General features: G+C 42.0%; 1 protein-coding gene across 3 annotated transcripts in view; it reads right to left on the bottom strand.

Moving 5' to 3' along the window:
• SV2B (synaptic vesicle glycoprotein 2B) overlaps positions 1-23,670 on the bottom strand; it is a 203,957-nt gene that overhangs the window by 32,049 nt on the left and 148,238 nt on the right. For all 3 annotated transcript variants that reach the window (XM_049707014.1, XM_049707016.1, XM_049707015.1), the window contains 4 exons: positions 11,636-11,769; positions 10,095-10,184; positions 4,060-4,170; positions 3,177-3,265 (listed from right to left, as the gene is read on the bottom strand). In XM_049707014.1, the coding sequence (XP_049562971.1) occupies positions 3,177-3,265; positions 4,060-4,170; positions 10,095-10,184; positions 11,636-11,769 (424 nt within the window). The remainder of the gene's footprint in view (positions 1-3,176; positions 3,266-4,059; positions 4,171-10,094; positions 10,185-11,635; positions 11,770-23,670) is intronic.

The following is a 23,670-nucleotide window of genomic DNA, read 5'->3' as shown; positions in this document are numbered from 1 at the left end:
CAACAGAATTAGAAATGAAAAAGGAGAAGTAACAACTGACACTGCAGAAATACAAAGGATCATTAGAGATTACTACAAGCAACTATATGCCAATAAAATGGACAACCTGGAAGAAATGGACAAATTCTTAGAAAAGTACAACCTTCTGAGACTGAACCAGGAAGAAATAGAAAATAGGAACAGAAAAATCACAAGCACTGAAATTGAAACTCTGATTAAAAATCTTCCAACAAACAAAAGCCCTGGACCAGATGGCTTCACACGCAAATTCTATCAAACATTTAGACAAGAACTAACACCTATCATTCTCAAACTCTTCCAAAATATAGCAGAAGGAAGAACAGTCATTCTACAAGGCCACCATCACCCTGAAACCAAAACCAGACAAAGATGTCACAAAAAAAGAATACTACAGGCCAATATCACTTATGAACATAGATGCAAAAATCCTCAACGAAATACCAGCAAACAGAATACACCAGCACATTAAAAGGATCATACACCATGATCAAGTGGTGTTTATCCCAGGAATGCAAGGATTCTTCAATATACGTAAATCAATCAACGTGATACACCATATTAACAAAATTGAAGGATAAAAACCATATGATCCTCTCAGTAGATGCAGAAAAAGCTTTTGAAAAATTCAACACCCATTTATGATAAAAACTCTCCAGAAAGTAGGCATAGAGGGAACTTACCTCAACATAATAAAGGCCATATATGACAAACCCACAGCCAACATTGTTCTCAATGGTGAAAAACTGAAAGCATTTCCACTAAGATCAGGAACAAGACAAGTTTGCCCACTCTCACCACTATTATTCAACATAGTTTTGGAAGTTTTAGCCACAGCAATCAGAGCCGAAAAAGAAATAAAAGGAATCCAAATTGGAAAAGAAAACGTATAACTGTCTTGTTTGCAGATGACACAATACTATACACAGAGAATTCTAAAGATGCTCCCAGAAAACTACTAGAGCTAATCAGTGAATTTGGTAAAGTTGCAGGATACAAAATTAATGCACAGAAATCTCGTGCATTCCTATACACTAATGATGAAACATCTGAAAGAGAAATTAAGGAATCACTCCCATTTACCACTGCAACAAAAAGAATAAAATACCTAGGAATAAACCTACCTAAGGAGACAAAAGACCTCTATGCAGGAAGCTATAAGACACTGATGAAAGAAATTAAAGATGATGCCAACAGATGGAGAGATATACCATGTTCTTGGATTGGAAGAATCAACATTATGAAAATGACTATACTACCCAAAGCAATATTCAGATTCAATGCAATCCCTATCAAACTACCAACGGCATTTTTCACAGAACTAGAACAAAAAATTTCACAATTTGTATGGAAACACAAAAGACCCTGAATAGCCAAAGCAATCTTGAGAAAGAGAAATGGATCTGGAGGAATCAGGCTCCCAGACTTCAGACTATAGTACAAAGCTACAAGACAGTATGGTACTGGTATAAAAACAGAAATATAGATCAATGGAACAGGATAGAAAGACCAGAGATAAACCCACACACATATGGTCACCTTATCTTTGATAAAGGAGGCAAGAATATACAGTGGAGAAAAGACAGCCTCTTCATTAAGTGGTGCTGGCAAAACTGGACAGCTACATGTAAAAGAATGAAATTAGAACACTTCCTAACACAATACACAAAAATAAACTCAAAATGGATTAAAGACCTAAATGTAAGGCCAGACACTATCAAACTCTTAGAGGAAAACACAGGCAGAACACTCTATGACATAAATCACAGCAAGATCCTTTTTGACCCACCTCCTGGAGAAATGGAAATAAAAACAAAAATAAACAAATGGTACCTAACAAAACTTAAGACAACACTCAGAATGGTAGAAAATATTTGCAAATGAAGCAACTGACAAAGGATTAATCTTCAAAATATACAAGCAGCTCATATAGCTCAATATCAAGCAAACAAACAACCCAATCCAAAAATGGACAGAAGACCTAAATAGACATTTCTCCAAAAAAGACATACAGATTGCCAACAAACACATGAAAGGATGCTCAACATCACTAATCATTAGAGAAATGCACATCAAAACCACAATGAGGTATCACCTCACACCAGTCAGAATGACCATCATCAAAAATTCTACAAACAATAAATGCTGGAGAGGGTGTGGAGAAAAGGGAACCCTCTTGCACTGTTGGTGGGAATGAAAATTGATGCAGCCACTATGGAGAACAGTATGGAGGTTCCTTAAAAAACTAAAAATAGAACTACCATACGACCCAGCAATTCCACTCCTGGGCATATACCCTGAGTAAACCATAATTCAAAAAGAGTCATGTACCACAATGCTCATTGCGGCACTATTTACAATAGCCAGGACATGGAAGCAACCTAAGTGTCCATCGACAGATGAATGGATAAAGAAGATGTGGCACATATATACAATGGAATATTACTCAGCCATAAAAAGAAACAAAATTGAGTTATTTGGTGAAGTGGATGGACCTAGAGTCTGTCCTACAGAGTGAAGTAAGTCAGAAAGAGAAAAACAAATAGTGTATGCTAACACATATATATGGAATCTAAAAAAAAAAAATGGTTCTGAAGAACCTAGGGGCATGATAGTAATAGACAGAGACGTAGGGAATATACTTGAGGACACGGAGAGGGGGAAGGGTAAAGCTGGGATGAAGTGAGAGAGTGGCATTGACATATATGCATTACCAAACATAAAATAGATAGCTAGTGGGAAGCAGCCGCATAGCACAGGGAGATCATCTCGGTGCTTTGTGACCACCTAGAGGGGTGGGATAGGGAGTGTGGGAGGGAGACGCAAGAGGGAGGAGATATGGGGATATATGTATATGTATAGCTGATTCACTTTGTTATACAGCAGCAACTAACACAACAATGTAAAGCAATTATACTCTAATAAAGATGTAAAAGAATAATAATAAAAAAAATTTTTTAATAAAATACAAAATTTTAAAAAAGGATCAGAAATTTCCTAGTTGTAGAAGCCACTAGAGTTGGTTGCCTGTTACTTAGAGCCAAAATCATCCAATCTGACACAGACTCTGTAAGTTAGAACCAACTGTAACCCTCAGTGTATAGATGAGGCACCTGAAGCACGAGGAAATTAATGAACTTAAGGAAGACAGAGCTTACCTTAAAGCCATGGTGAACCAGACCACGGCCAGAATCAGTGTGTTCATCCTGTAGGGCCCCATCACACAGTACAGTGCATTTTCCCAGACCTATAACACACCGAAGAGATGGGTTGTTAAAGGCAGAAACTTGTGACTTGGAAGAGCTCATTTTTAATATTTTCTATTAAATTGCCTAGGAACCCATTATCTTCCAGAGGCAGCAATTCTGCTCAAATAACAAGGAAAGCCTCTTCTCTTCTTACTGGCTGGTCTCAACTTCTAACCGTCCTGTAGCAGCTGGGAACACAACAATGCTCCATGCATGTGACAAAAAGCACACGGAGTGGAGATGTCAAGGCAGTGAATAGCCTTGAGCGTGAGTTCTGCTCCCCGCCAGTGGGAATGGGTGATATTCCAAACATTGAACCACCTTTTACACCAGGAAGGTTATCCAGGCTCAGAAGACTCTGGCCATTGACTGCCTCAGTGTTCAATAGTTGATTCACCTCACAGGAGCCTTGCCCTTCAAGAAGACTTTCTCAGAAATCACCAACAAATCTCAAAGGGGTCATTTCTTTAACCCACTCCTTTCTTCCTATGGATTATTTAATGAGAAGGTGCTAGAGAGAAAGGTTTTTACTCGGACTAGACATTGCACCTACATTCAAAATCTCTGCCTTGGGAAGGAAGAACAAAGGAAAGAAACAAAGGTCTATAGTTTGTGGCCCAAGGGCTCACAGGTAAGCATGGGCTAGGACCCGAAAGTCCCTATCCAAGGTAGCTTCCTGCCCACCACACTGTCTTGGGCTGATGGGGGTGTTCAGGATCTCTATTCTTCATCCACTGACGTTACAGATTTCCATAGAGCCTCCCTCTCAACAACCCCAGGTCCCCAGCTGTACCTGCTTGAAAGTGGTCTTGAATCTGACTAGCCAGCGCTGGTACCAAGTCCCTGTTGAACTTTGGATCTCAATGAATTCATCCATTTGCTTGGGAGTTTTAATGTTGGAAACCTGTAAAGCAAAGATTGGCTAGAGAATCTTAACCCCACTTTGACTTTTCAATTTTTAGTTTAATGTAACTGACTTTATTAACTTACTTAGGGCTAGAGGAGCTTTCGGTGACCCTACAGTTCAGTAATTCTTAGCCAAAATTGTACATAGCATCTCTTAGGGATCTTTCTCAGGTGGCTATGTCCCACTGCAGACAAAATGAATCAGAGTTTTTTCACTCAATTATGGCTTTGGGAAATACACTGAATTCCTGTTTATATCTGATTTGCCCATAGTAGAGTTGACTCCACCTTAAAATTCACAAGTCTATCCTTAATGGATATTAACATCACAGAAGTCTAGAACCCATATAGGCAACAGTGTGTGTGTGTGTTTGTGTGTGTGTGTTAGGAAAGGGGGTTTGCTATGCAAGACATTTCTAAAACACAGCAGAATAAAAGACATTATGTCCTCCTTCTGCACAGCAAAGGAAATCATCAACGAAATGAAAAGGCAACTTACTGAATGGGAGAAGATACTTGCTAATCATATATCTGATAAGAGACTAATATCCAAAATATAAAAAGAACTCATGCAACTCAATAGCAAAAAAAACAAAACAAAAAGATCCAATTAAAAAATGGACAGAGGATCTGAATAGACAGTTTTCCAAAGAAGACATACAGATGGCCAACAGGTACGTGAAAAAAATGCTCAACATCACTAATCATCAGGGAACTGCAAATCAAAACTACAATGAGATATCACCTCACACCTGCTAGAATGGTTATTATCAAAAAGACAAGAAATAACAAGTGTTGACAAGGATGTGGGGAAAAGGAAATCCTTCTGCATTGTTGGTGGGGGTGTAAATTGGTGCAGCCACTATGGGAAGTAGTATAGAGGTTCCCCCTAAAATTAAAAATGGAACTACCATATGATCCAGCAATTCCACTTCTGGGTATTTATCCAAAGGAAATGAAAACACTAACTCGAAAAGATATCTGCATTCCCATGTTCACTGAAGTATTATTTATAAAAGTGAAGATATGGAAACAACCTAAGTGGCCATCAACAGGTGAATGGATAACAATGTGATACACACCCACCCACGCAAACACACACACAATGGAATACTACCCAGCCACAAAAAATTAAAAAAAAATCTTGCCATTTGCGACAACATGGATGGACATCGAGGGCATTATGTAAGTGAAATAAGTCAAACAGAGAAAGACAAATACTTTATGATCCCACTTATATTTGGAATCAAACAAACAAACAAAACAAAACAGAAACAGAAAACCAAGTTCATAGATACAGAGAACAGACTGGTGGTTCCCAGAGGGGAGAGGGGTTATGGGTGGATAAAATAGGAGAAAGGCATCAAAGGTACAAATTTTCAGTTATAAAATAAGTCATGGGGATGTAACATAGAGCATGGTGACTATAGTTAATAATACAGTATTCATTACTTGAAAGTTGCTAAGAAAGTAAATCTTAAAAGTCCTCATCACAAGAAAAAAAATGTTTGTAAATGTGTGGTGACAGACGGTAACGAGACTTATTGTGGTGATCATTTTGCAATGTATACAAATAACTGAATCATTATGTGGTGCACCTGCAACTAATATAATGTTATCTGTCAATTATACCTTAATTTTTAGAAAGAGAGAGAAATTATGTCTTCCTTGCTACCCCTGGTTTTCCTGGAGGAAATCAAAGAGATAGGGAATGGAAATAAGGCTGTATATCTCAGGGCTCCCCCAAGGGCCCCGGAAAGTGTTAATTTGTCCAATGTCAGCAGGTAGCCCCAGGGAGCAATCCTGACTCATTAAGACAGCGATTTTCAGTTTAATCAATGTTTAAGACAACCACTGCCTTCTATAACTAACCATCATGTTAAGGAGATTCCTGACCACACAAACTCTTAGCCAAGTTATCAAGGTCCGTGCATGCAGACCAATTCAGAGCAAAATAGAAGAGTGTACTCAAAAAATTCAAAACCAGTTTCTATCACCTCCTCCAACAAACCTTTCTTTCTAGGGAGAAAAGGCTTTAGTCGTAAGTGTCTCCATCTCTTCCTTCAGCCAAGGGACTGAGAATGTGAGGAGACAGAGAGAGAGATGCGGCTGGATATCCACAGGGGGAAATACAGTTCCTGAATTAGGGACAATTGCTTCTTTAATTCCCAAGCCCTGAGCCTAGGAGGGCTCGGCTTTGTTTTTCTAAACACTGAAAACAGTGGTTCTCCTCTTGGGAGGGCCGGATACCCTTTTGAGAACCTGGTAAAAGCATAGGTGCTCTTCCTAAAAATCACAGGTATATAAGCATGCCAGAGCCTCCTGGGCTGGTCCTGCCATTCCTGGGTGTGTGGCCTTTGCAAATGGTCTTCTGCCCAGGCCCACACAGGGACACAGGAGAGAGAACGCAGCAGGCCCTCCAGTGTGACTCTTGGCTGGAACTGGTCTTTGTGTTATTAGGTATCCCAGGGAGACCAAGAACCCAGCTGCAGCCGAAAGAGGCCGAGGAGAAGGTTGACCCCAAGTCAGGAAGCACGTTAAGAATCTCACTAAATGGGACTTCCCGGAGGTCCAGTGGTTAAGACTCTGTGCTTGCACCACAGGCGCCGCGGGTTCAATCCCTGGTCAGGGAACTAAGATCCCACGTGCCTGAGGTGTGGGTTGGGGAGAGGGGAAGGAAATACAAATTTTGTCTTTGCTTTGCTCCTGGGGAAAATAACACCCTATTCCCTACGGATCTGGAAGTGGGCGTGTTGACAACTTGCAAAAGCATAATTACTCTAAGTTACAATTAACTAGGATACTTGGCTTTGCTTCAGTCTAAAGTAGAATACAGTCTGTGTGGTCTGTGCTCACCCCAGCCTTGCAGAGCATGGGTTCTCAGGGGAATACTTCAACCCACCCCCTTTCCAAAGGTGTTTCAGTGGACACCTGCCAGGGGGCTGTTCAGAAGCTTGTGAGGTAGCGACAGGGGCTGGTGAAAGCCAGGGCTCTGTAGGGGAGGGGAAAGTATTCCTCTACCCTCTTAGGCTCCCTGGCTGGGTCTGGAAGTTAAACTGGCAAAGAGAGATTAACAGGAGGAAAGCATCCACATTTTACTGAATTTTTACATGTCCGTGGGAGCCTTCACGAGAGAATGAAGCCCCGAAGAAGTGACCAGCCCAGGAAGTTTTTATACCTTGTAGAAACAGTAAATTTGTGAAGAACTGACAAGACAAAGGGATTTGGGCTAGGGTGAAGAAATGGTGAAGAAGTAATTAGGACGATAAGGGTTAGTTTAACAAGGTTTGTTGATACGGCCTTCTTGGCCCTAAGTTCCCCATCTCTGCTGAGAACAATGTCTTCTTTCCTCCTGGTGCCCGGAGAGCACCTTCCATGTGGGAGACTTATGGCCTGTTTCAGGGAAGAAAGGGGAGCAGGGGGAGTTCAGAGTGACATTTCTACTTCTGCTGTTTTCTCAAGCTCCTTCAGCTTCCGATATTCAATATGCCGAGGTGCCATATCTTGGGGTATCATGTCCTGAACCCCTTCAGCTCCAAGGTGGATGTGAGGAGGGCCACATCCAGGGCTCACCATGAACACTAAGAGCCTGGCCTACCCTAAGCTCTTCCTCCAGGCCCCTGAGCATGTTTACTGTGAGTACCATCTACAGAGGGGAGCGCACAGGATCCTAGCAGACGACCCCATTCGGCAGGGCTGAGTATCACTCCTGACTCCAGCCACTGCCCAGCTGTCTGAGGTCAGGAACACTTTCAGGCTGTTTTTCTTTTCTTTTCTTTCTTTTTTTTTTTTTCGGTACGCAGGCCTCTCACTGCCGTGGCCTCTCCCGTCGCGTAGCACAGGCTCCGGACGCCCAGACTCAGCGGCCATGGCGCACGGGCCCAGCCGCTCCGCGGCATGTGGGATCCTCCCAGACCGGGGCACGAACCCGCGTCCCCCGCATCGACAGGCGGACTCCCAACCACCGCGCCACCAGGGAAGCCCCCTTTTCTTTTTTTTTTTCCTGGCCCATCCAGTCATCCTCTTCTACAAAATTACTATGATCATCAAGTCAGTTTGGAAATACTGAGCCCGTGACCTTTTTAATTCCCTTTTCCTGAGAAAGAGTGAAATCTACTAAAAGCAGAGGTTATACCCAAAGACTCAGTAACATCTCCTAGGAATAAGCAGGAGCTTGGAGAGAAGGCTATAGAATGGGTGGGGTGGGAGGCAGGACTGAACCAAGCATACCCAGACCCCAGGGGACAGGGCGCTCCTGCTAGCATCTGGGGTCCAGACCTGCAGTCCAGCTGCAGCATGAAAACCCATCACAGGGAGCGGCAGGGATGGGAGGTTGGGAGAACCACCAGTTCCCTTATCATCTTTCATTTGGAGTAGCTCTGCTAATTGTGCTTCTTCTTCCTTTTTTTTTTAAGTGTGGGAAATTTTTAATAAGAAAGTTAATTGAGGAAGGATTAAGAAAATGAACTAGCTAAAAGTTCTATTTTCAATTACATTTCGTTTATCCAGCCGGAAAGTCTATAAACATTGTTAATGGTGCTTCTTAATAAATGTTTGTGATAAAAGGACTGGTCCCATATTTTAGATAATTTTAGGAGTGTTGGAATTGGGGAAATATTCCACTGGACAACTTTCTATAAAATCTATTATTTGAGTTTATTTATTTAAAAATATGACATAAAATATTTGGATAATAGTTAACATCTATGTAGTATTTACTCTAAGCCAGGCACAGTTTAGGTGCTTGATTTTAATCCTTACTATAACTGTATTCATAGACATTGTTATCCCTCTTTTCCCAATGAAGAAAATAAGGCACAGACAGTACCTTGCCTAAGGCCACACAGCTAGAACATGTTAAAATCAGGATTTGGACCCAGACTGGTCTGGCTTCAGGTTGTAGATTCTTAGCTGCTATGGGGTCCCGCCTGAGAATCAGGGGTTTCAAGTAACAGGTTAACAAGAAAAAGTGTTTTACTCCAGACTCAAATTACGGAAGCCAAAGAAGCAAAAGCAGTGAGTTGGAGTAGGTGGGAGTTAACTCAGGAAGGCTTCCTTGAAGAAATGGATTTGGAGTTGGTCTAAAAGGGGGTCATGCAGACAGGTGCACAGGGACCCTGCCGTGGGTATTCCTCGTGGTTGGCCACAGCTTGGTGGGAAGAGCACAGTTCATGGTAACTAACAGGACCTCCCCGTGGAAACTGCCATTGGCTAGTTTTTCACTTTTTAAACTAGTGAGAAAGAAAATCCAGGCTAACAGCCAATGCTGGTAAGGATGCTGAGAAACAGGTATCCTATCATTGGAGGTATCACAGATCATTGCAACCCTACTGAAATGTAATTTGCAATGCATCTCAAGAGCTATAAAAATACTCATGCTGTTTGAGCCACTCATTTTATTTCTAGGAGTCTACTCTTAGAAAACAAACCCAGAACATGAAAGGAAAGGAACTATGTGCAGGAACAGGTTCATTGCAGCAATATTTGCAGGAACAAGGTAATAAAACAGGGCACATGCATCTCTAACATTGGGGACATGTTTACGAAAACTGTGTTAATGTTTCTAATATTAATGTCCATTAAAAGGATGATTCTGAATACTATGAGACACATATAGAATGCCTATAAGTACTCCTGAATAATCTATATGCATTGATATATGTAAATATATGTACATATGGTTATCCCCATATGAATATAGCTAGGTTTTCCCTTTGCCATATTTGAACACTTAGCAGTACCAAGAAGGTATCCATCAAAATGCAAAGATAATTATGATGCAGTAATAGGAATGTCAGGGGCTTTATTCCCCTTTTGACAAATTTTCTGGGATATGCTTATATAATAAAATTATTTTTTAGCAAACCAAAGCAGTGAAGAGGAGAGGCCCCCTCCTGTTGGCATAGGTGACCATGCACTCACCGTGAACACCTTCTCTGGGGCCCCCTTAGCCCTCATGTTGGTGTCGTGAACGTGCTTGAGAATCATCCAGGCTTCGTCGTGTTTGCCCATCTGGTAAAACCAAGGAGAGAGACATGAACAGTCTTTTGCTGATTAGGGGTGGAAAACCCTACAAGCCCAACAGGTGCTGATACCCAAGTCTGAGGCGATTGGCCATGGATGTGTTACTATCTAGGGCTTGTGAAAGACTAGGACAAGTTTCTGTCGCAGCCCATCTTGGAAGGATAGTAAGGTTGTACCTTCAAGGTGTAAATGCTGGGTACTATTATCATTATAGGCTGTGAGTAACTACTCGTAGGTTAAGGTTGAATAGACTGCAGGGTGGGACCCATGTTCCTCCCTGGCAGGACAAAGCAAAGACACAACATGTGATGGGTTGAACTATGTCCCCAACCCTAAAAATATGTTGAAGTTCTAGCTGCCAGTACCCCAGAATGTGACCTTATTTGGAAGCAGGGTTGCTGCAGATGTAATTAATTAAGGTGAGGTCATACTGGGGTAGGGTGCACCCCTAATCCAACATGACTGGTGTCCCTATAAGAAGAAGCCCATGTGAAGAGCCAGAGACACATAGAGAGAACACCATGTGGTGACAAAGGCAGAGACTGGAGTGCAACAGCTGCGAGCCAAGGAATGCCAAAAAATGCAAGCAACCCACCAGAAGTTGAAAGAGGCAAGTAAAGCTTCCCTAAGGGCTTCCAAGGGAGTGTGGCCCTGCCAACACCTTGGTTGGGGACTTTTAGCCAACAGACCTGTGAGACAATAAACTTCTCTTACTATGAGCCCCTCGGTTTGTGTGCCTTTGTTAGAGCAGCCCTAGGAAACTCATACACAATGAAGGGTAGCTTTTGAGATAAGCATGGATAAAAAAACTTTTTGCTGCATCTGGAACCTGATCAATGGGATGAAAGAAGAAACTCAACAAGGAGGGTCAGTCTGCAGAAAGCTAGAAGGAGGCTTATAAGTAGACTCTGAGAATTGGGGCTGTAAGAGCCTTCAAGTCCTATCGCCCCTCCACCAGCCCTGCCTGTCTGACCACCGCAAGCACGAGAGCCTCACCACCACCACCACCAAGCTGGAAACCTCACAGGACTCTGGGAGCAGCTTTCTGGAGGAGAGAGGTCCTGCAAAGCCAAGAGTCTTGAAGGGCTTGGGAGCAGTGACAGATTTACAACCCAGCTCACAGCCGTAACATGGAAAAACTGCATGCAGCTTTGAAGTGCCTCATCATCAGGACCTCTGGGGAGAGTGGGTGCCAGAAGAATCCTCAGCAGACCCCCCTTCAGCTCCACCCAGCCTCCGGGAACAGTGCTGCTGCTCTGTGCTCAGTGAGCTCCTGAGTCCCTCCGGCTCTGGCTGTCCTTGAATCCCAGGCGTGCAACCATCACGATGGATTTAATGATGGGCCAGGTCAGCCAACATGGGACCAAGGGGCTGGAGCAGCAGGGCTAGCTCCTGTCGCAGTTCCATTGCCCTCACACGGGTTGGGGGCGCTGACTCACCTCTAGCAGAAACCTCGGGCTCTCTGGCATGAACTTCAGGGCCACCATGGACACAGTGCAGGGCAGAGCGCAGATGATGACAAACACTCTCCAGCTGTGGAAGTGGTAATTGGTGCCCATGCTGAAGCCCCAGCCTGTGAAGAAGCAGTCAGAGGATCTCTGACACACGGTCTTAGAGTGACCTTCAAGAACTGGCTTTCAAACCATGGGGCACAAGAGAATCACCTGGGGAGCAGGTTAACATGCAGACTTCCTGGCTGTGTCCCCAAAGCCTCTGATTCTGAAAGGCGCTGGGAATCTGCATCTTGTCAACCCCAGAGGCAGGCCTGGCCTGACACTTATGGGGCCTTGGGTAGGAGTACAAATAGAGGCACCATCCCATATTTCTATATATTCATTAAAATTTCAGTTAAACTGTTAGATAACAGATGTTCCATCCTCCTGCTCAACAAATAAGGAGCTGGAAGGCCAAGCCCTGACCTGCCCAAGACCCACCTTTACAGGACCCCCTTCTGTCCCCCCACCAGCCCCTCCTGTAGAATGAGGGGCCTCATGCCAACACGTGTGGTCACACCACACACACCACCGTAGTAAGAGTGGGTGTCCTTGTCATGATCCCTTGAGTTTAGTGGGGAGTCCTAGGTCCTGAGTAGCCAGAGCATGATCTGGATGGAGTGGGATTGTGGCCTTAGGGACGCACGTTGCCTCATGGGAAGAGGTACAGCTGGAGGAAAGCCAGAGCAAGGCCTTACGTGACCCAGGGTTTTGATGGGGCATTAGTCTTCCCTAAGTCAAAGGGCAATACCAGCTCTAGGTGATTCCAATGCACAGGGTTCAGGACCACACTTTGAAAAAACACTGTCAGTGATAATACTAATTTTTTTTAAAGATACTGAGCTTCTACACTCAAATGAATTCTACCATCATTGAAATGGAGAGGTGAATAGCTCCTACTCAGCTTTCATTATTCAAAACATTTCTAAAATTCATTTTCCGAAATTGCCTTCAGGATCTACAAAACATTCCTTCAAATATCTTCGTAAGAAGCAAATTTTCCTCTTGCAAAGGACGATAACACAGTGAAAAGTGCCTGGACTTTTGCAGTCATGTAGATCAGAGTTCAAATCCTGACTTTCTCACATCGTTATTGTCATGTTGGTGGGTTTTCACAGCTGTAGAAGGCAGGCAATGGTACTTCCACAGATTTGCTGCATGTGAAAGCTCCTGGCAACCAAAAGTAATTCACCTGCTTTGAGGGTAGATTTGATTTGTTTTGAAATAGTTACATGACAGTTAGTGCCAAAGATGTTGAGTAAAATAGATGAATATCAGCAAAAGGATTATTTTCTTTTAAAGCCAAGGTTATGAAATAGACTGGTTCTCTCATGTCACTCAAAACGATCTCTAAAGACAATTCCAACAGCATTTCTGAAAAAGACCAAACTTTATAAATAAATATATTGATTTCTAAAGTTCAAACGGTGAACATTATTCGGCTGGAAAATCTCTATTTCATTTACTTGAAAATATACTATATGGCCAACTCCGGAGGTGGGCAGTTTATGTCTTGAATTCTCTCTTACCATCGCGGTTCAATTTGTTCTACTTGCAGGGGACTCCTAACCAATATCTGCTGTTTCTGCAGATATTTCTTACTCTAGTTGCACAATGGAATGACTGGCCGGAGGGAATCCCAGGTGAAAAAAACATGGGGCTGTGGCCGCTTTTACACAATGGCCACAGAACATAATACACATAATACATCCAACATTCTCAATCACAATCAAATCTCTTTTTTGCACAGCCTGTCCTGTTCTCCTTCCATCTCACAGGAGTTTTTTCTTTTATAAATTTATTTATTTATTTTTGGCTGCTTTGGGTCTTCGTTGCTGTGCACGGGCTTTCTCTAGTTGCGGTGAGCGGGGGCTGCTCTTCGTTGCGGTGCATGGGTTTCTCATTGCGGTGGCTTCTCTTGTTGCGGAGAAGGGGCTCTAGGCGCATGGGCTTCAGTAGTTGCGGCGTGTGGGCTCAGTAGTTGTGATGCACGGGTTTAGCTGTTCCGAGGCATGTGGGATCTTCCTGGACCAGGTCTCGAATCCATGTCCCCTGCATTGGCAGGCGGATTCTTAACCACTGCTCCACCAGGGAAGTCCCTGTTTGTTCATTTAAATTTTAAGTAAGAAGTCTTTCCTCTCTTGAGAGTGACAACAGAAAGAAGAAGGCAAAACCATAGTAAGATTTCCACATCCTCAGCTCATGTCCAAAAACCACTCTGGCGTAATCAGAAATAAAGCTGACCAAAGCTACGTAGCAGTCAAACTCAGGTGAGTAACAAGAGAAGAAGGGCAGAAGCAGGTATGTTTAGAGAGTATTCTGCCTCAGAGATATTTTTTTTCTTAATGAAAATATATGCAAATTATCCAAAATCCATTATTCCCTCATGCCTCTCTGGTTTTTATGGTGATTTTAGTAATCTGCACTTATCACATTCATTAGGCACACCTTTGGGGCCTTAAATCAATTAAAATTAAACAGTGAACTGCTTCCAAATATATAAGACTACTATTAATTTGGAGACAGGGATTGTTCTGGTCACTGATCTTTTAGCTTGCCCTACTTTTCTCCATCAGGATTTCTCAAATAGCTGGTGCTGCTGACTACAGTGGGAATTAATCTTCCATAATATATCCATTCTGGGGGGGCTATGCCCATGAGTTCCCAGAAAAACATTCTGAGGTTTGTAACTTTCTTTCTCAATGACTCAGTCACCCAAATTCCTGGTGCCAAGACCTCCCATCACTTCATTCCTGCAAAACCAGTTAAATGGTTTGCACAAGCTACATACAAACATCAAGTCTCCTTTCCGGATCACCCTTGCATTTGTCCCTGCTGAGTGGAGGGGTTTTTAGAGGATTAATGTCTTAGGTCTGTTGGGAAATATCATCAAATGTCTCTGTTCACTGTGGACAGAACATCTGGTCCTGGTAAAATGAGGTTTAAAATAAATAATCACTCCTGTTGCACTGTGATTCTAGTCCACCATATTTCTAGGATGGGTTGCCCTCAAGTTAATGCCTGTTTCAATTAAGGCTAATCATCCAAGAGGCTGGTATTTTTAAATGGAATGTAAAAGCCATAGATTTCTTATAGGCATACAAATAGGAAAATATCCTATCCATTTGGAGTAAGATACTTAACCACAAGCCCTGCTATCAGCCAGGAGCTATGTGGCCCCTCTGCCATGGGCATCCCCCTTAGTCTTGGTCAATGTGTCCCCAGCCTGAATTCTTTTATTGCTTTTTTAGAAACCAGACACCCAGACATTGTGTGTTTGTGTGTGCAAAGTGAAGTGAAAAAATGATGCAGTTTGTAGTGACTATTGTGGGTTGCTCCCCTCACAACATCTTTCCCATCCTTCCTCTCCACTGGGTTGCAGACTTGTGGTTTGGATGGGACTGACCCCATCCCCAGTGCCAGGGATGGAGAAGAAAGTATATGAAATGCCCAGGACCTGGCATCCTCTGGGGTTTAGTGATTGGCTGAGGTGAGCACATGACTTAAGCTGATCCAATCAGAGGGAAGCCAAGGACCTTTGCTCATTGGTTGGTTGTGGGGGCAGTTCCCTTGTGGAACAAGCAGTCTGAAAATAGGGCTAGAATTGCTAATGCAGCTTGGAGGGAAACCAGCCCAAATACTAGAATTGTCTCCAAAATTTTCTCACCATTATTTGCCTCCCAAGAACTGCTGGATGTTAGGGCTGGCACAGATCGGATCTCCACAGTCTATTCTCTTTGCTTCCTTCTCTCCATTTTATAGATAAAGGAACCAAGGCTGGACAAGCTAGGTGACCTGTCCCAAATTACATAGAACCACTATTTTGACTCAGCTTTTATCCAGAGTCTATTTGTTTCCCCCCACCCCAACAAAACTGTCTAACTCAGTTTATATGTAGAAATAGTTTCTTAGTGTTAACACGTTTGGATCAATTAACAGGGGAAGTGATATTACAGCAAGAATTGTGGGGACAAAAGCAATTCCTTGGACCCATATAACCAACGGCCTGGATAATTAATGTATGCCTTTTGGGGAAGGGTAGAATGCAGAGCCTGATATCAGGAGTAATACAATTTTGTATCTAAAATTATGTAGAATTACCTATGGTAACAAAATTATCTGGAAAACCCTTCAACTCTTTATTTCATTATTTTTGTTTGTATTTCTTCTCTGTTTCTGATACAAAAATCCAGTGGGATATGGCAAAGGTAACATGATGGTCCCAAACCCATTTCCTCTACCTTGTGGGCACACAGCTAGGTCACATTTCCTAGTGTCCTTTGCTGTAGTGTGTGGTCATATTACAGATTTGGGGCCAATGGGATGTGAGCAAAGAAGATGTGATCCAATTCCTAGCCTGCCCTTCAAAAGCACCCACATACAACTGTCCATGCTCTTTCACCGAACCAACATGTAGGTTACCTGTTGAAGAGAGTAGATCACATGCTGGAGGGAACCTGAGCCCTGGGATTACTGATAGAGCAGAGCTGCCTGCAGATCAGAAACACCAGCCGGGCTTTGCAGGAGGGGAAAACTTCTTTGGTATTAAACCACTAAGATTTCAGGGTTTATCAGGTTCTCAGGGTAATACACCCAGCATCCCCTTAACTAATAAAATAGGGATTGTCTACACCAAAGCTTCTTCTTAAAAAGATAATACAGAAGCCTCCATTAACCCAGAACACACATCAGAGAGGGTCAGATTTAAAACAAGCATACCAGGAGAAAAAGGAACCCTGCTACACTCTTGGTGGGGATGTAAATTGGTGAAGTCACTATGGAGAACATTATGGAGGTTCCTTAAAGAACTAAAAATAGAGTTGCTATATGATCCAGCAATCCCACCTGTGGGCATATATCTGGACAAAACTCTAATTCAAAAAGATGCATGCACCCCTATGTTCATAGCAGCACTATTTACAACAGCCAAGACATGGAAGCAACCTAAACATCCATGGACAGATGAATGGTTGAAGAAGATGTGGTACATATATAAGATGGAATATTACTAAGCGATTAAAAAGAATGAAATACTGCCATTTGCAGCAACATGGATGGACCCAGAGATTATCATACTAAGTGAAGTAAGACAGACAAAGACAATTATCATATGATATCACTTATATGTGGAATCTAAAAAATGATACAAATGAACTTCCAAAACAGAAATAAACCCACAGACATAGAAAAAACTTATGGTTACCAAAGGGGAAAGAGGGGGGAGGGATAAATTAGAAGTCTGGGGTTAACATATACACACTACTGAATATAAAATAGATAACCAATAAGGACCTACTGTATAGCACAGGAACTATATTCAATATTGGGTTGGCCAAAAAGTTCGTTTGGGGTTTTCTGTAAAATGTTATGGAAGAACCTAAATGAACTTTTTGGCCACCCAATATTTTGTAATAACCTATAAGGGAAATGAATCTGAAAAGAAGAATTGAGCTGCACAGTGGAAGATGGTGGTGTGGGAAGACACGGAGTTCGCATCTTCCCACAACTAGGGTGCCTGCCAGACGCTGGTGGGGGACCTCAATGCCTAAGGAGACGGGAGGAACCCTGAGTGACTGGGTAGGATGTGGGGGGAGTGAGGGGGAAGGAGAAGTTGAGGCCAGACAGGACCTGTGCCCCTGAGGGGTGGCTGGGAGGGGGTAGGGGTTCCCATGCCTGGAGGGACCCTTAGAGGCTTGAAGGATCGGGGTGAGCATGCCTAGCATTTCCCCTGCCCAATCGGTCCCTGGGAATCCTGAAGGGCTCCCAAACTGGTTACTCCACCCTCCAAGGCCCCCTCCAGGCCTCACTGGTCCTAGGGGCATAGGAGGGAAATGCGGGGGGTGGTGCAAAAGAGGAGAGGCAGACGGAGGGGGAACCCTCCAGGACTGGAGGATCAGGGGAGGCATGGCAGCTGTTTCCCTCAAGCCCTGGGATGCCTGCTGGGCTCCCAGGTCTGATCCTCCATTCTCTGAGGCCCCCTCTGGCTGTTGGGGTCCTAGGGACATAGGAGGGAAGGAGTGGGGGAAGAAGAAGAGAGGCCAATGGGGTGGGGCCCTCAAGGATCAGAGGATGGGGAGAATGCACCTAGCGTTTCCCCCACCCACTCGGGCCCAGTGAGCCTGCTGGGGTCCTGGACCTGGTCCTAAGACCTCCAAGGCCAGGGGCACTCCTGGGCCCCTCCTGCTGCGTTGAGCCTAAGCCCCACCCCCCACCCCCCAGGGCCTTTTCCAGTCCTAAGCATAGGCCACACCTACCACCTAAACCCTGCCCCTGCCTAAGCCCCACCCCCCCACAGCCAAGGCCTTTTCTGGCTTTTTTTTTCCTCCTCTTTTTTACTATTTAGGGTCTGTTTTACCTTCCAGTTGTTGCTTCATCTATATATATATATTTTTTCTTTCTAACATATGTTAGTTTTCTAATCTTATTTTATTTTTTACTCTTTGTTATTGTTCTGCTCTTTTTTTTTTCTTTTTCCTCTTTCTTTTTTTTTCTTTTTATTTTGCCTCCCCACATGGCTTGCAGGATCTTGGTTCACAAGCTGGGGGTTGGACCAGAGCTCCTGTGGTGGGAACTCTGAGTCTGAACCACTGGACTAACAGAGAACCTCAGATCCCAGGGAATATTCATTGGAGTGAGGTCTCCAGGAGGTCCTCATCTTGGTACCAAAACCCAGCTCTACCCAACAGCCTACAAACTCCAGTGCTGGAAGCCTCAGGTGCAAAAACCAGAAAGACAGGAACACAATCCCACCCATCAAAAAAAAAAATTAAATGACAAAAAAAATATGTCATAGATAAAGGAGCAAGTCTTGTAGGATAAAAACCTACAAGAGTAAATAAATGAAGAAGAAATAGGAAACCTACCTGAAGAAAGGATTCAGAGTAGTGATAGTAAACATGATCCAAAATCTCAGAAATAGAATGGAGGCACAGATTGAGAAAATACAAGAAATGTTTAACAAAGATCTAGAAGAACTAAAGAACAAACAAACAGAGATGAACAACACAATACTGAAATCAAAAATACACTAGAAGGGCTTCCCTGGTGGCGCAGTGGTTGGGAGTCCGCCTGCCGATGCGGGGGACGCGGGTTCGTGCCCCGGTCTGAGAGGGTCCCACGTGCTGCGGAGTGGCTGGGCCCATGAACCATGGCCGCTGGGCCTGCGTGTCCGGGGCCTGTGCTCCGCAGCGGGAGGGGCCACAGCGGTGAGAGGCCCACGTAACGCAAAAAAATAAAATAAAATAATACACTGGAAGGACTCAATAACAGCATAACTGAGGCAGAATAATGAATAAGTGAGCTGGAAGACAGAATGGTGGAATTCACTGCCCAAAACAGAATAAAGAAAAAAATGAAAAGAAGTGAAGACAGCTTAAGAGACCACTGGGACAACACTAAACGTAACAACATTTCAATTATAGGGCTCCCAGAAGAAGAATAGAAAAAGAAACGGTCAGAGAAAATATTTAAAGAGATTATAGTGGAAAACTTCCTTAACACGGGAAAGGAAATAGTCACCCAAGTCCAGGAAGTGTAGAGAGTCCCATACAGGATAAATCCTAGGAGAAACACACCAAGACACATATTAATCAAACTAACAAAAATTAAATACAAAGAAAGCATATTAAAGCAGCAAGGGAAAAGCAAAAAATAACATACAAGGGGATCTCCATAAGGTTATCAACTGATTTTTCAACAGAAACTCTGAAGGCCAGAAAGGAGTGGGAGGATATACTTAGTGAAGAAGAGAAAAACCTACAACCAAGATTACTCTACCCAGCAAGGATCTCATTCAGATTCAATAGAGAAATCAAAAGCTTTTCAGACAAGCAAAAGCTAAGAGAATTCAGCACCACCAAACCAGTTTTACAACAAACGCTAAAGGAACTTCCCTAGGTGGGAAACACAAGAGAAGAAAAGGACCTGCAAAAACAAACCCAAAACAATTAAGAAAATGGTAATAGGAACATACATATTGATAATAACCTTGAATGTAAATGGATTAAATGCTCCAAACAAAAGACACAGGCTGGCTGACTGGATACAAAAACAAGACCCATATATATGCTGTCTACAAGAGACCCACTACAGACCTAGGGACACATACACTGAAAGTGAGGGAATGGAAAAAGACATTCTATGCAAATGGAAATCAAAAGAAAGCTGGAATAGCAATACTGGTATCAGATAAAACAGACTTTAAAATAAAGAGTGCTACAAGAGGTAAGGAGGATACTACATAATGATCAAGGGATCACTCCCAGAAGATATAACAATTATAAATATTTATGCACTCAACTTAGGAGAACGCCAATACATAAGGCAAATGCTAACAACTATAAAAGGGGAAATTGACAGTAACACAATAATAGTAGGCGACTTTAACACCCCACTTACACCAATGGATAGATCATCCAAACAGAAAATAAATAAGGAAACACAAGCTTTAAATGACACAATAGACCAGATAGATTTAATTGATATTTATAGGACATTCCACCCATAAGTGGCAGAATACACTTTCTTCTCAAGTGCACATGGAACATGTTCCAGGATAGATCACATCTTGGGTCACAAATCAAGCCTCGGAAAATTTAAGAAAATTGAAATCATATCAAGCATTTTTTCTGACCACAACGCTATGAGATTGGAAATCAATTACAGGGAAAAAAACTGTAAAAAAACACAAATACATGGAGACTAAACAGTGCACTACTAAATAACCAAGAGATCACTGAAAAAATCAAAGAAGAAATTTAAAAATACATAGGAACAAGTGACAATGAAAACACGATGACCCAAAACCTATGGGATGCCACAAAAGCAGTTCAAAGAGGGAAGTTTATAGCAATTCAATCTCACCTCAAGAAACAAGAAAAACTCAAATAAACAATCTAACCTTACACCTAAAGCAACAAGAGAAAGATGAACAAAGAAAACCCAAAGTCAGTAGAAGGAAAGAAATCATAAAGATCAGAGCAGAAATGAATGAAATAGAAATGAAGAAAACAATAGCAAAGATCAATAAAACTAAAAGTTTGTTCTTTGAGAAGATAAACAAAATTGATAAACCTTTAGTCAGACTCAACAAGAAAAAAAGGGAGAGGGTGCAAATCAGTAAAATTAGAAATGAAAAAGGAGAAATCACAACTGACACCACAGAAATACAAGGGATTATAAGAGACTACTACAAACAACTATATGCCAATAAAACAGACAACCACAAAGAAATGGACAAATTCTTGGAAAGGTAAAATTTCCCAAAACTGAACCAGGAAGAATTAGAAATATAAACAGACCTATCACAAGTAATGAAATTGAAACTGTAATTTAAAATTTTCCAACAAACAAAAGTCCAGGACCAGATGGCTTCACAGGTGAATTCTATCAAACATTTAGAGAAGAGCTAACACCTACCCTTCTCAAACTCTTCCAAAAAACTGCAGAGGGAGGAACACTCCCTAATTAATTCTATGAAGCCACCATCACCCTGATACCAAAACCAGACAAAAATATCACAGACCAATATCACTGATGAACATAGATGCAAAAATCTGAACAAAATACTAGCAAACAGAATCCAGCAACACATTAAAAGGATCATACACCATGATCAAGTGGGGTTTACCCCAGGAATGCAAGGATTCTTCACTATATACTAATCAATCAATGTGATACACCATATTGACAAATTAAGGAATAAAAACCATATGATCATCTCAATAGATGCAGTAAAAGCTTTTGACAAAATCCAACACCAATTTATGATAAAAACTCTCCAGGAAATGGGCATAGACAGAACCTACCTCAACATAATAAAGGCCATATATGACAAAGCCACAGCACACATCATACTCAATGGTGAAAAATTGAAAGCATTTCCACTAAGATCAAGAACAAGACAAGGATGTCCACTCTCGCCACTCTTATTCAACATAGTTTTGGAAGGCCTAGCCATGGTAATCAGAGAAGGATAAGAAATAAAAAGAATACAAATTGGAAAAGAATAAGTAAAACTGTCACTGTTTGCAGATGACATGATACTATACACAGAAATTCCTGAAGATGCTACTAGAAAACTACCAGAGCTAATCAGTGAATTTGGTAAGGTTGCAGGATACAAAATTAAGGCACAGAAATCTCTGGCATTCCTATACACTAACAATGAAAAATCAGAGAAATTAAGGAAACAATCCCATTTACCATGGCAACAAAAAAAATAAAATAACTAGGAATAAACCTACCTAAGAAGGAAAAAGACTTATACTCAGAAAACTATAAAACACTGATGGAAGAAATCAAAGATAACATAAACAATTGGAGAAATATACCATGTTCGTGGATTGGAAGAATCAATATTGTGAAAATGACTATACTACCCAAAGCAATCTACAGATTCAGTGCAATCCCTATCAAACTACCAATGGCATCCTTCACAGAATTAGAACAAAAAACTTTACAATTTGTATGGAAACACAAAAGACCCCGAATAGCCAAAGCAATCCTGAGAAAGAAAAATGGAGGTGGAGGAATCAGGCTCCCCAACTTCAAACTATACTACAAAGCTACAGTAATCAAAACAGTATGATACTGGCACAAAAGCAGAAATATAGATCAATGGTACAGGATAGAAAGCCCAGAGATAAACCCACTCACCTGTGGTCACCTAATCTATGACAAAGGAGGCAAGAACATACAATGGAGAAAAGGCAGCCTCTTCAATAAGTGGTGCTGGGAAAACTGGACAGCTACATGTAAAAGGATGAAATTAGAACACTCCCTAACACCATACAGAAAAATAAACTCAAAATGGATTAAAGACCTAAATGTAAGGCCAGACACTATAAAACTCTTAGAGGAAAACATAGGAAAAACACTCTTTGACATAAACCACAGCAAGATCTTTTTTAACCCACCTCCTAGAGTAATGAAAATAAAAACAAAAATAAACAAATGGACCTAATTAAAATTAAAAGCTTTTGCACAGCAAAGGAAACCATAAACAAGAGGAAAAGATAACCCTAGAATGCGAGAAAATATTTGCAAATGAAGCAATGGACAAATGTATACTCTCCAAAATATCCAAACAGCTCATGCAGCTCAGTATCAAAAAAACAAACAACCCAATTAAAAAATGGGCGGAGGACCTAAATAGACATTTCACCAAAGAAAACATACAGATGGCCAAAAGGCACATGAACAGATGCTCAACATCACTAATTATTAGAGAAATGCAATTCAAAACTACAATGAAGTATCACCTCACACTGGTCAGAATGGCCATCATCAAAAAATCTACAAACAGTAAACGCTGGAGAGAGTGTGGAGAAAAGGGAACCCTCTTGCACTGTTGGTAGGAATGTAAGTTGATAGAGCCACTATGGAGAACAGTATGGGGGTTCCTTAAAAAATTAAAAATAGAACTACCATATGACCCAGCAATCCCACTAATGGGCATATACCCTGAGAAAACCATAATTCAAAAGGACACATGTACCCCAATGTTCACTGCAGCACCATTTACAATAGCCAGGACATGGAAACAACCTAAATGTCCAACGACAGATGAATGGTTAAGGAAGATGTGGTACATATATACAATGGAATATTACTCAGCCATAAAAATGGAAAGTGACTGGATCATTTGTAGAGATGTGGATGGACCTAGAGTCTGTCATAGAGAGTGAAATAAGCCAGAAAGAGAAAAACAAATATCATATATTAATGCATATATGTGGAATCTAGAAAAATGTTAGAGATGAAGTTATCTGTAGGGTAGGGATTGAGACGTAGATGTAGAGAACAGACATGTGGACACAGAAGGGGAAGAGGAGGGTGGGACAAATTGGGAGATTAGGTTTGACATAAATACACTACTACCATGTGTAAAATAGATAGCTAGTGGGAACCTGCTGTATAGCACAGGGAGCTCAGCTCGGTGCTCTGTGACAACCTAGATGGGTGGGTTAGGAAGGGTGGGA

This window comes from Orcinus orca, chromosome 2, assembly GCF_937001465.1.
Source record: "Orcinus orca chromosome 2, mOrcOrc1.1, whole genome shotgun sequence".
NCBI lineage: Eukaryota > Metazoa > Chordata > Mammalia > Artiodactyla > Delphinidae > Orcinus > Orcinus orca.
Note: the sequence above shows the minus strand (reverse complement) of the source record. Positions and strands in the feature narration are given on the sequence as shown.